General features: G+C 46.7%; 1 protein-coding gene across 1 annotated transcript in view; it reads left to right on the top strand.

Moving 5' to 3' along the window:
* Window positions 1-12168, top strand: part of ft (cadherin-related tumor suppressor fat) — a 188040-nt gene that overhangs the window by 163602 nt on the left and 12270 nt on the right. Inside the window, exons 3-10 of the mRNA XM_089250010.1 lie at window positions 22-255; window positions 1447-1648; window positions 1758-2855; window positions 3533-3713; window positions 3833-4086; window positions 4671-6359; window positions 8578-8817; window positions 10208-12081. Of these exons, the coding sequence (XP_089106136.1) occupies window positions 22-255; window positions 1447-1648; window positions 1758-2855; window positions 3533-3713; window positions 3833-4086; window positions 4671-6359; window positions 8578-8817; window positions 10208-12081 (5772 nt within the window). The remainder of the gene's footprint in view (window positions 1-21; window positions 256-1446; window positions 1649-1757; window positions 2856-3532; window positions 3714-3832; window positions 4087-4670; window positions 6360-8577; window positions 8818-10207; window positions 12082-12168) is intronic.

Raw genomic sequence — 12168 nt, 5'->3', positions numbered from 1 at the left:
CTCTTAATTATGACGTCACAGCTTATGGATTCCAACGACAATTCACCTATATTCGACCATTCAGTTTACTCCTTCGACATCCCGGAAGGTACTCAACGCGGTGCTCAAGCTGGCGTGGTCTCAGCCACCGATGCCGACGTCGGTGTCAACCAGCAGATCAGTTACTCGGTGCTCAGCGACTGGGGCAACGACGTCTTTTCGCTGAACCCACAGACTGGTGTCTTCACTCTGACGTCTCACCTCGATTACGAACAGGTACGTAACTCAAAACTTTTTCTTCAAACGACATTTCTTTTCCCCAATGTGGCAATTCATGGTGTGAAAAAATTGCTTACTCGTGTAGTAATACATTGCTGTCCCAAATTGTTCGCACAGCAGATATCTCTGCAACCATGGGGTTTAGAAACATTGTTTTCATTGCAAAAAGTTTTCAAATGACGTGCGTTTGCTCAAAATGTCTTGAATTTTCTAAGGGGTCGTATACACATAAACATAGAAAAACAACCTTTTTATGGAGAACCCTGTGTGCTAAAACTCCTATTAGGGGAAATGTAAATGAGGCTCTGAGAAGTCATTTACAAAAAATTACATATTTTTAAGTGCGATATTAACGGAGATACAGTATTTGACTATGAAGTTCTCGGCAGTTATCACCAATGATTGATAGTGTGGTTCTCAAAATGCGAAACTCAAATTAAATTCAAAGTTGTAAAAATTCTGCAGTTGTCAAAAAATGCTATTGCTATTTATAATGAATAGAATGATTCAGTTCATTCTATTCGTGTACAGCAGTTTCCCAAACTTTTTGTTCCATCTCCCCCTTTTCAACCCATTGGCCCCCTCCCCCCAATTAAAGAAAGCGAACCCATTGGATTCTATGTTATACCCGTAACTTCAATCGCCCCCTGGAAAATATCATCGCCAGACAGGCGATATTGCTTTCTTTGGGAAACACTGGCGTACAGTCTCTAAAAATAGGAACTTTTGAGCTAATGAAAGCTTGCCATCGCAGTAATAACTTGCCAAAACAGAGTGAGTGATTTTATGTATTTAGTACCTCGATAAATATTTCATTCAATAATATGAAATATTTTGCAAATGACGTTTTAGGTATATATGAATTGACATCATCATCATCATCATTCCCCCCCCCCCCCCCAGACTTCCAAGTCTATCTCCGCCTCTGCGGAGTCTGTATAAAAAGTTTGTTTTTTATGTGTATACGACCCCTAAAATAAATTTGAGATTTTAAGTAACTGCATGTCATTTGAAAACTTTTTGCAACTGAAAGCATGTTCCCAAAGTCAGCGGTTGCTCAGAGATATCTGCTGTGTAAACAAGTTGCGACAGCCTGTATAAACGTACGATAGCGAGTCCGCGACGCCACCGTATAGTTTTAAAATGCCACTGATTTTATCATCATAACAATTTTTCCGTCCAATTTAGATGCAGCACTACATTTTCGTCATCCAAGCTCAAGATTCGGGTAACCCTAGTCTTTCGAGCACTGTTACCGTGTATTTCAACGTGATGGATCTGAACGACAACGCTCCGCTGTTCGACCCCATGAGTTACAGCGATGAGGTTTTCGAAAATATTACTGTGGGGACCAGTATCCTGAGGGTCAGCGCGACCGATTTGGATTCAGGTAAAGAGGAATTCACTTATTACTAATTACATTTATGCACTGTATTCCATGTTCTTCCGACAGAACCCCCGTAAATGACCCTTCCTTTTTCTTGATTATTTATTTGCAGGTGAAAATGGTCACATCTTGTACAGCATAGTCAGTGGCAACGACGACGAACGTTTCGCCATCGACAGCAAAGGCAGCATATTCACGACCAAAGCTCTGGACCGAGAAACACAGTCTTACTACAGCTTGACCGTCAGCGCCACCGACCAAGCCCTCCAGGTTGAGAAGAGACTGACCACCACCGTCCAGGTGAGCGTCATACTGAAGGACGTTAATGACATGGCTCCGGAATTCGTCACACCCAACGAGACGGCGATCCAGGAGAACGTCCCGCCGAATACGGTGGTCATGGCTATAAAGGCTATAGATAGGGACGAGGGAAGGAACAGTTACATCGAGTACTCGGTGGCCCACGATTCCGACGCCAAGTTTACTCTCGGGCCCATCGACGGCCTGCTCAGAATAGTAGGCCCCTTGGACAGAGAGCAAAAATCGAGTTACACCATAACCGTCGTGGCAAAAGACCGCGGCCACCCACCCCAATCAGCCGAAACGGAGGTCACGATACACATCCTGGACGACAACGACAACAGTCCCGCATTCCACCAGAAGCAATACAGCGGCACCGTATCCGAGAACATAGGTATAGGACTGAGCGTACTGCAGGTGTACGCCAGCGACATAGACGAAGGTCCGAACGGGCAGGTCAGATACTCGATCGTAGGTGGCGATCCCAATCACGATTTCGTCATTGATCAGGACACCGGTATAATCAGAGTCAGCAAGAACCTGGATTATGAGAGGATGAACAGGTACCTTCTGACCGTTCAGGCCGAGGACTCCGGCGAAGACGTCCGTCACGACACATCCTCCGTGACCATAGTCGTCACCAACATCAACGACAACCCGCCGATATTCCACGATTCGCCCTACCTGGTGCACGTCATAGAGAACAGCCAGTCTGTGCCGGTGTCGCTCATGTCGATATCGGCTTACGACAGCGATCAGGTTTCGAGCAACCAACTACAATACTTCATCAAGGACGGCAACAGGAGCATCTTCTCCATCGACACCAATTCGGGAGATCTCAGCGTCCAGAAGGCCCTGGACAGAGAAGACAAGTCGGAATACACCATCACCGTTGTGTGCATAGACTCAGGTAAGTCGTTTCATTCACTTTGATTCCATGTCAATTCAGTATCAATCCCTATGGCATTGTTTTCTATTAGCACTAACCTGAGGACATCCAAGTGGTGGCTTTCGGTGCACTTTACCCGGTTAAGTTTAGGAGAGTGAGGATGCAGCTACTGGATTGCTGATCCGGGTCACTATGTACCACTATGTCACTATGTATCTGGTGGCTAGTACCCACCAGAGCTGGACTAATCTATTGCCCGACATGTAAAAATTTTGACTGGGTATGTTTTTTTTTTTTTTCGACCGCATGTCCGAAGTTCTGCTTTGTTTCGAAACACATCCCGCGGATCTATTAACAATCTCTTGTAGACCTCTAAGGGCATGGGCTGAGATACGGGGGGGGGGGGGCACCCCCCAGTCGACTGATCTAATGTATATATGAATTGACATCATCGTGCCCCCCCCCCCAGACTTCCAAGTCTATCTCCGCGTATGTCTAGGGGTCCGCGGATCACATTTTGAATAGCTCAATACCTGAAAAGCTGGACACATATCTCCTCACATTCTCTTTATGGACATTTTTAGGGAGATTGCAAACAACTGCTGTATGTAAATCGGCCATTTCACGTGGTTTGATCAAATGATCACGTGGTTGGTGTTTCTCAATATTGAACCATGTCCTTTTTTCTACGACCCTAGGATTTCCACGGCAGACTGGTTCCGGGACGATCACGATAGCCGTCGATGATGTCAACGACAACAAGCCTACATTCGAGAGGACCGAGTACGTCACGACCATCATGGAGAACCTCCCGCCATCTTCTTCGATCATCACTGTCACTGCGATGGACAAAGATTACGGCAGGAATGCAGAGCTCAGGTATGTTAACCAATTTTTAGTTCGTCTTCTGTTGTTCCCACGTTCTGTTATTCTTTGACATGGGAATGTTGGATAGTACCAATTAATACACACTAACACGCTCCTTAAATTTCCCACAGGTACTCTCTACACGGTAATCACGGTGACAAGTTCTCAGTGAATCCAGAGACTGGTACGATTAGCACGAAAGCTGTATTAGACAGAGAAGAGAGGGAGGTGTACAGCATGATTCTGATGGCTCAAGATTCGGGTTCGATCATCCAACACACGGCCACCACCAACATCACTGTGACTGTCGAAGACGAGAACGACAACAGGCCGCTTTTCGCCGAGGACAGCTACACTGCGTACATACCAGATTCGGCTGCTGGAGGTAACTTGAAATTCTCTCTGAAGGGTAATACTAACGTTCTGGTCTGCCTTTCAGGCATATTTGTCCTACGCATGTACAGGTTTGCCGGAAAAGGCATATCTGCCCTACACACTGACAAGTTTTCCTGCAAAGGAATATATAAATTTGGCATATTTGACCTTCACACGTTCAGGTCTACCCTGGAAATACATGCATTTATAATTTTGGCATATCTGCCCTAAACATGTTCAGATTTGCTTGCAAAGGCATATATGATTTTGGCATGTTCTTCCTACACACGCTCATATTTGCCTGCACAGGCATATACAGTAAAGTTTTGGCGTATCTCTTCGCACATGCATATTTTAATTTACGCACGTACAGGTTTGCCTGCACAGACATGTATAATTTTGGCATATTTGTCTTACACACGTTGAGGTTTGTTTCCGCAGGTATACCTGTCTAGCGGACTTTGTATTGCTCTGCTGAATAAAAAAGGTTAAGTTCCATTGGTGGAGAGAATAGACCCTCTCAATGGTCAAACTTGAGCCTGTCCATTTTTAAATCGTTGGTTGTTTGAATGTAATTTCTTTCTTTCTTTACAGGTCATTTCGTGTTTGGAGCGTCAGCCATCGATTACGACGCGGGCATAAACCGGAGACTGGTATACCACCTGTCAGGGACGGACGCAGACAAATTCCAGATAAATCACGACACCGGGGTCGTGAAGCTCGTGCAGAAACTCGGCAACAAGTCTGAGGGATATCAGTTGGAGATCCACGCCACGGACAGCGGTATGTCGCCACTGTCCTCCACGACTCTGGTGAGGGTGTTCACCGAGCAGGCGAAGCTGTTCCCACGCTTCCACGGCGGATTGCGGAGCTTCAAGTTCTCCGAGGCTTCGGAGAACGCAATCGTCGGAAAGGTGTCGGCAGTCTCACCAAAGACCGGAAGCAGCGGTGACATCACCTACAACATCGCCGGTGGGAACATCGACCACGTGTTCAGCATAAGACCGAAGCTCGGGGAGATCAGGCTAACAGGTGGCCTGGATAGAGAGAATATCGCCGCTTATGAACTCTGGGTAGAGGCTCGAGATAGCGACGAGCCCTCGCTGGCCAGCACGGTCAAACTGGAGGTCATGATAACCGACATAAACGACAACACCCCGATATTTAGTAAGTTCGGATACAACGCTACGGTGAGAGAAGAGCTCGAACCTCCCTTGTTCGTTGTCGCTGTGGAAGCCACTGATGCAGATGCCGGTGATAACGGGATCGTGGAGTATCAGATGGCGACGTCGAACGATAAAGACCTACCGTTCTCTTTGGATCCGAAATCAGGCAAGATATTCACGACGACGACCCTCGACCGTGAAGAGACAGAGAACTACAGGATGGTTGTGGAAGCCGTGGACCACGGCAATCCGAGAAGGACCAGCACCGCGACAGTTTACATCGCGGTTCTCGATAAGAACGACAACCCACCGCGTTTCACTAGGTTGTTCAGCGCCAACGTCACCGAAAACGCTCCGATAGGGACTTTCATAATCCAGGTCACGTCCTCGGACCGCGACATCGACACGAACGCGAATGCGTCCTACAGTTTCACCGAAAACCCTGGTGGCAAGTTCCACATAGATCCGGTGTCCGGGAACGTGACTGTCGCTGGGTATCTCGACCGCGAAGTGAAGGACGAGTACCTACTGAAAGTGGCAGCAGTGGACGGTTCGTGGCAGGCAGAGACACCTCTCACGGTCCTCGTCCAAGACGTCAACGACAACATGCCCGAATTCAGCGTACCGGAGTACATGTTCAACGTGCCCGAGCTGATGCAAGGAGTGTCCTTCATAGGTCAAGTGACAGCCACGGATAAGGACAAAAAAGGACCGGATTCCTTCGTGACGTACTCCTTGAAGAGGCCGTCGGACCTATTCCGCGTGGATCCCAGTACCGGTAACATCCTCAGTAAACAGACTCTGTACTACAAGAAGACTCCTAAAGGTTCTTCACCCGAGAACAGGCACGTGATCCAGGTCGTGGCCACGGATCATGGTAATCCATCGCTGAGTAACGAGGTGACGGTCGTCGTCAACGTCATCGACTCCAACAACAACGCTCCGAAATTCAGACAAGAGTCCTACTTCTCGCCCGTCCCCGAGACAGCTAGTGTCGGATCCTCGGTGCTGCAGGTCGTTGCTGAGGACCGCTCTGACGTCGGCATCAACGCAGAAATACAGTACAGGGTGATCAGTGGTAACAGCACGGATTACTTCGCTATTCACAAAAAAACTGGTACGACTCGTTTTACCCTCAATATAGCTTCGATTTACTCGTTGTAGGAATATTTATTTGATTTAGCGACACCTTTTTCGGTACGCGTGCAGGGCATTTTTCTTACCTATTGCATACCTTACCTATTGCCAACAACGGCTATCGAAGGATTACGTAAACAGAAATTTTGGTCATTTTTGAACCCGTCAGCAAAAGTAAGCAAAGCACTGACCCCCTCTTCCCCCCCCCCCTTTTCCTGGAATATTGAGTAAGCTGAGCCAAAACCTACTAGACTAATACTCCGCTGTTACTACGAAGGTTTCGACACCTGGCTGGTGCGAAGATAAATCGAGGAACGAAAATTCAACTGGCCTTGCGGGGAACCGAACCCACGTTCGTAGTTCTCACTTGCCGGGTGAGCGCACGAGACTGCAAAGCTAACGAATCCTCTTTCCTTATAGAGTTCATCGCACACACGAGCTCTAAGGAAAGAGGATTTGTTGCCTTTGTAGTCTAGAGCGCTCACCCGGCAAGTGAGAGGACGTGGGTTAGACTCCCCGCATAGGCAGTTGAGTTTTCTTTCCTGAATTTATCTTCGCAACAGCCAGCTGTCGAAACCTTCGTATATAAGAATTTGCCGTTGCTCGTTGGCGCGAATAAGAGCACGTGGCCCTTATCTTCTTCATCATTGCCTTTTCCATTAGGAGAACATCAGTTTCAAAGATGGTAGATTGACCACTTAGAAATGGACGATCATTAAAAGGTGTAATCCGTGAATGATAGTCTCATGGGTCAACTTTGTTCCTGACTGTCCCGTTATTCAACATTTGGTAGCCCCTAATCACATGACTGGGCAAGAGGAAAACCGGAAAGAGCTCTATTCTCCTTTATCTTGGAGGAGTAATTAATACATTACATTGGCATAAAATGATAATATTTGAAGAAAAATAAAATTATCAGTTCGCGTCGCACACTTTTAATGTCTTCGTTCGTGAGACTGTCTTAACAATTGTCATGAAAGATGAAACATAAGAATGTTTGCAATTAGGAAATTTGTATTGAAACTACGAAAAAAAAGATTATGTAGTTTTGTAAAATATATATATACTAAAATATCTTTCTAAAAATTATACCTACATATTGAAGGAAAAATACTATAGTTAAAAATTTATAAAAATTGAAATAATTTTTTTTGAGAGTTCGGCTTACGAAAAATTTATTCTTACGAAAGAAGGATTTCTTTTGGTCCAGAAAAACAGTCCAAGTTTTGTCGATAGATGGCGCTGCAAGAAGGTCTGATAGTAACGATTAAACCTGAAATTTTTTTCAATCTCTTCTGTCCAAAGCGAAACGTTCGTAAGCATGCATCCGGCGATTCGTAGTTGGGGTAAAACAACGTCACCAATAGTACTTCGTCTACCAACGTCACAACTAAAGCCTTATGTAAGCGCCAGTAACATGAAAATTCAGAAATAAGCGATAAATCTCACACCCTGCATTTTATGACTCTGATTTGCATATCTCCAGCCATTTGCTTTCATGCAGCGCCTTCTTTCGACAAAAATTTGAAGGGGTTTTTTTTTTCCTGTGCCAAAACAAAAAATTTCTTTGTGAGAATAACATTTTCATGAGTTTTTAAACTATTTACGAATTTATGGGACAATCCCTGTATATTGCGATTGACTATGGTGCAGTGTAAGGGGCCCTTCGTACTATCAGTGTTTGACGAAGGGGGTTCTTGGAATTGCTACTGAAAATAAAACTACTACTCCTAGAGCAATGACTCACAAATACTGACTATGCCATATAGTGCAATGAGGTTGTTCATCGTTAACAGAGGTGTCGAGGGATATGCGAAATTCTGTTCCTAGTCCCAATGGTGCCACGAAAATAATAGTTTTTGTCAAACCCTGGAGTAGTGATTCCCAAAGGATGTACTATGAGATCGGTCAGGGGTGCCGTGAGATAATCTTTGGAATAAGGTTTTTTGAAAGTATTGTTAAGGCTGTGGTTCCTGAAAACCGTGTCACGGCACTTTAAGGGGCGGGGGTGCCGCTAGGTATTTTAAAATTTCCTAGGGTGCTGCGATCTTAGAAAAGTTTGGGAATTGCTGCCACAGTACCAGCTCCTCTTTGAATGCTTTTTCTTTTCCACCGGTTGAATTTCTTATAAAATTACCCGCCTTTTGTATGATTTCTTTTTTTAAACATTGCATTCTTTAATGTGTCTGTTATCACAGGTTGGATAACTCTGCTCCAGCCAATGACCAGTAAGAAGAACAAATGGTTCAAGATGACAGTGGAGGCCGTCGATAAAGGCGTCCCTCCGAAGTCGTCCGAAGTTTCTGTCACCATCGTCGTCACCGACGAGAACCGCTTCGCACCGTCTTTCACTGCTCTGAGCTACCAGGTCGTCATACCCGAGAATGAACCGATGAATTCGGAAATAGTGGCTGTAACCGCCACTGATGAAGACAAGGGTGAGTAATCTCATTCGTGTCTGGAAAATTCATCCACAACAAGCAAGGCAAATTCATCGCTGGCAAACCGATAAACAATCAATTCATGTTGTGAGCTAGTGAGTTTGTGAGTGAACGAGTGAGGAAATGAGTCATTGAGTGAACAAATAAGTCAGTGAGTCATTCACTTACTCACACATTTACTTACTAGGTCGCGCACTCTGTCACTCGCTCAATCATTAGGTCACTCACTCTGTCACTCTTTCTATCACTAGGGTCACTTATTCACTTTGCCACTCGCCCAATCACTTGGTCACTCACTAATTCACTCACTCTGTCACTCTATCACTTATTTACTCACTAGGGGCCGTATTCGCCGACATGGTTTAAACTGTAGTCACAATTTTTGGATAAGAGATCAACATAGATTGGTTAAAAACATTAATTTAACCAATCCGTGTTGATCTCTTATCAAAAAATTGTGACTATAATTTGAACCATGTCGGTGAATACGGCGCTCTTAGTCACTCACTCAATCACTAGGTTGTTCACTTACTCACTAGGTCACTCACTTCATAGCTCACTATGTTACCAACTCCCCTACTGGATCTCTCAGCCTATCACTCACTCATTCACGCACTAGGTCGCTCATTCTGTCTCTCGCTCACTTACTAACCACTCTGTCACTCAATCACGAGGCTGAGAGAACCGAGAGACACCCAGGCTCTATCACACAAGGTGATTTAAGCAAATTGTCCCATGGGCACTCAGGTGCCAATCACTAGGCCTCTCAATCTTTTACTCACTCTGTAGCTCAGAGTGGAATGACAGAGTGGTGACAGAGTGGAATTTTCCACTCTGTCACTAACTTTTTCTGTCGTTCGTTCATTCACTCACTAGGTCACTTACTCTTTTACTCACTCAGCAGCTCACTCTCTTTCACAAACACACTAGGTGGCACATTCTATCACTCATTTTCTCACTTACTAACAGCTCTGTCACTCACTAGAGTTAGTAATATAATGATCAATTACTTGCTCAATCGCTCGAGTTCTAAGTGAATGACGTAGAGATTGAGTGTGTGAATCACTAGGTCATTCACTTACTCACTTTGTCACTCACTCAGTAGCTCACTCCGTTGCTAGCTTACTCACTAGGTCTCTCATTCTATCACTCATTCGCTCACTCTGTCACCCACTCTCTTACCACTCTTGCCCGCTCAATTACTTGTTCAATCACTTGAGTTGAACTGTTTTTGCTGAATTTTCCATCGATGAATTTTCCGCAAATCATAATCATTACCTGAAAAAATTGAATTTGAAAATTAGTGTCATTTGTCCTCGATGTCCCACCATTAAGTTGCTAAAACTAAAAGGTCACTGATACCATTTTTTTGTATAATAACCCATAGGTCTCAATGGAGAGATCAGGTACTCGATCCACTCTGGAAACTCAGACGGACAATTCAAGATCTTCCCTTCGACTGGTTCGATAACCATCGTCAAGTTCTTGGACTTTGAATCCTTGTCATCGTACCACCTGACGATAATGGCTTCGGACTTAGGTTACTACAGCAGGAACGCGACCGCAGTCCTCACAGTCCTCGTCACCGACGTCAACGACAACCCTCCGGTTTTCAACTCGACGTCTTACGACACCTACATACCGGAGAACGAACCCGCCGGAACTTACATCACGCAGCTGCTGGCTTCGGACGCGGATTCGGCCCGCAACAGCATCATAGAGTATTCCATAATGGAGGAGGACGACAGTGATCTGTTCAACATCGACCCGAAGACCGGCGTGCTGACGTCGAAGGTGATCTTCGACTACGAGCAGAAGATCAGGTACGTCATAAAGGTGATCGCCAGCAACATTGGCACCTACCTCTTCACCACGACGAATGTCAACATCAACATAATCGGCAAGAACGAGTTCTTCCCGCACTTCATACAGCCAGTATTCCAGTTCACCGTCAGCGAGTCGGCCGGGGTCGGCACCGCCCTCGGACAGCTCCAGGCCGTCGACGAGGACGAAGGGATCGACGGCGAGGTGTACTTCTTGCTCGTTGGAAGCAGCAACAGCCGTGGGTTCCAGATCAATGCCAAGACCGGATTCATCACCGTGTCCCGGCTTTTGGACAGAGAGTCTCAGTCTCGCGTCGTCTTGACCGTCCTGGTCAAGAACTACGGCAGCATCCGGGGCAACGACACGGACGAGGCCCAGATAGTGATCAGTATCCAGGACGGTAATGACCCGCCAGTGTTCTCGAAGGAAGTCTACGAGGCCAGGGTCAGCGAGGCTGCGCCACTGGGGACGTCAGTGGCCGCCGTCTCGGCCGTAGACAAGGACGTCCACCCGAACAACAACCATTTCTCGTTCTCCATCACTGCCGGAAATCTCGACAAGGTCTTCAGCATCGATCCCCAGACTGGTGTGGTGCTGGTGGCTGGTACTCTCGACAGAGAGATCCATTCTATTTACAACCTCACGATCACTGCCACCGATAGCGGTAATCCTCCTCAATCCGGTCTGACGTTGGTGAGGATCCACATCGACGACGTCAACGACAACGGGCCCGTGTTCGCCACCCCCAAAGTCGTCGGATACGTCCTCGAGAACGAACCGGCCTACACCAGCGTCATGGTCCTCAGTGTCACCGATCCCGACCTCCCGCCGAACGGTGCGCCTTTCAGATACTTCCTCGTTGGAGGCGACCACAGAGAGTTCTTCGAGGTCGACACCCACACGGGTCTAGTCAAAACCACCAAGAGCATCGACAGGGAGGCGACGCCGGAGATGGACATCATCGTCGAGATACAGGACAGTGGCAAACCTCCGATGAAGTCCCAGCACGCGGTGTCGGTGGTGGTCCTGGACAAGAACGACAGCCCGTCGACGTCCAGGCCCCTCACTGTCCTCGTCTGGATATACGACAGAGGCTTCCCCGGAGGTAGAATAGCCGACGTCCACCCTCAGGATCAAGACACCGTCGGGCAGTACCACTGCCAAATCAACGAGGGTAACGTCGCGATATTCAGGATACCCACGAAGTGCGATCTTCACGCCGTTCGCATCCAGAACCCGAGGAACTACACGTTGTCCGTCAGCGGCAACGACGGAAAGCACCGAAACGTGTCGTCCACGGTCAGAGTCCAGTTCCTGAGCTTCGATAACCACACCATGCAGAACAGCGTCTCCTTGAGATTGTGGAATCATTCGGCCGATGCCTTCCTCACTCATCGTTATGAGCATTTCCAGAGGGTCTTGGATGACATTTTCAGGGTATGTATATTTCCATACTGCGCTCCTATTTAAACCAAGGCGCCTAAACGAGCCCCCATTTTTTCAGCAAGGGTGTTTAACCTTTAG

The sequence above is a fragment of the Pholcus phalangioides genome, unplaced genomic scaffold, assembly GCF_987345545.1.
Source record: "Pholcus phalangioides strain wild (caught in Gottingen) unplaced genomic scaffold, Ppha-v1.0 ptg000022l_1, whole genome shotgun sequence".
Lineage (NCBI taxonomy): Eukaryota > Metazoa > Arthropoda > Arachnida > Araneae > Pholcidae > Pholcus > Pholcus phalangioides.
The sequence above is the reverse complement of the archived record's forward strand: the minus strand, read 5'-3'. Positions and strand labels throughout refer to the sequence as shown.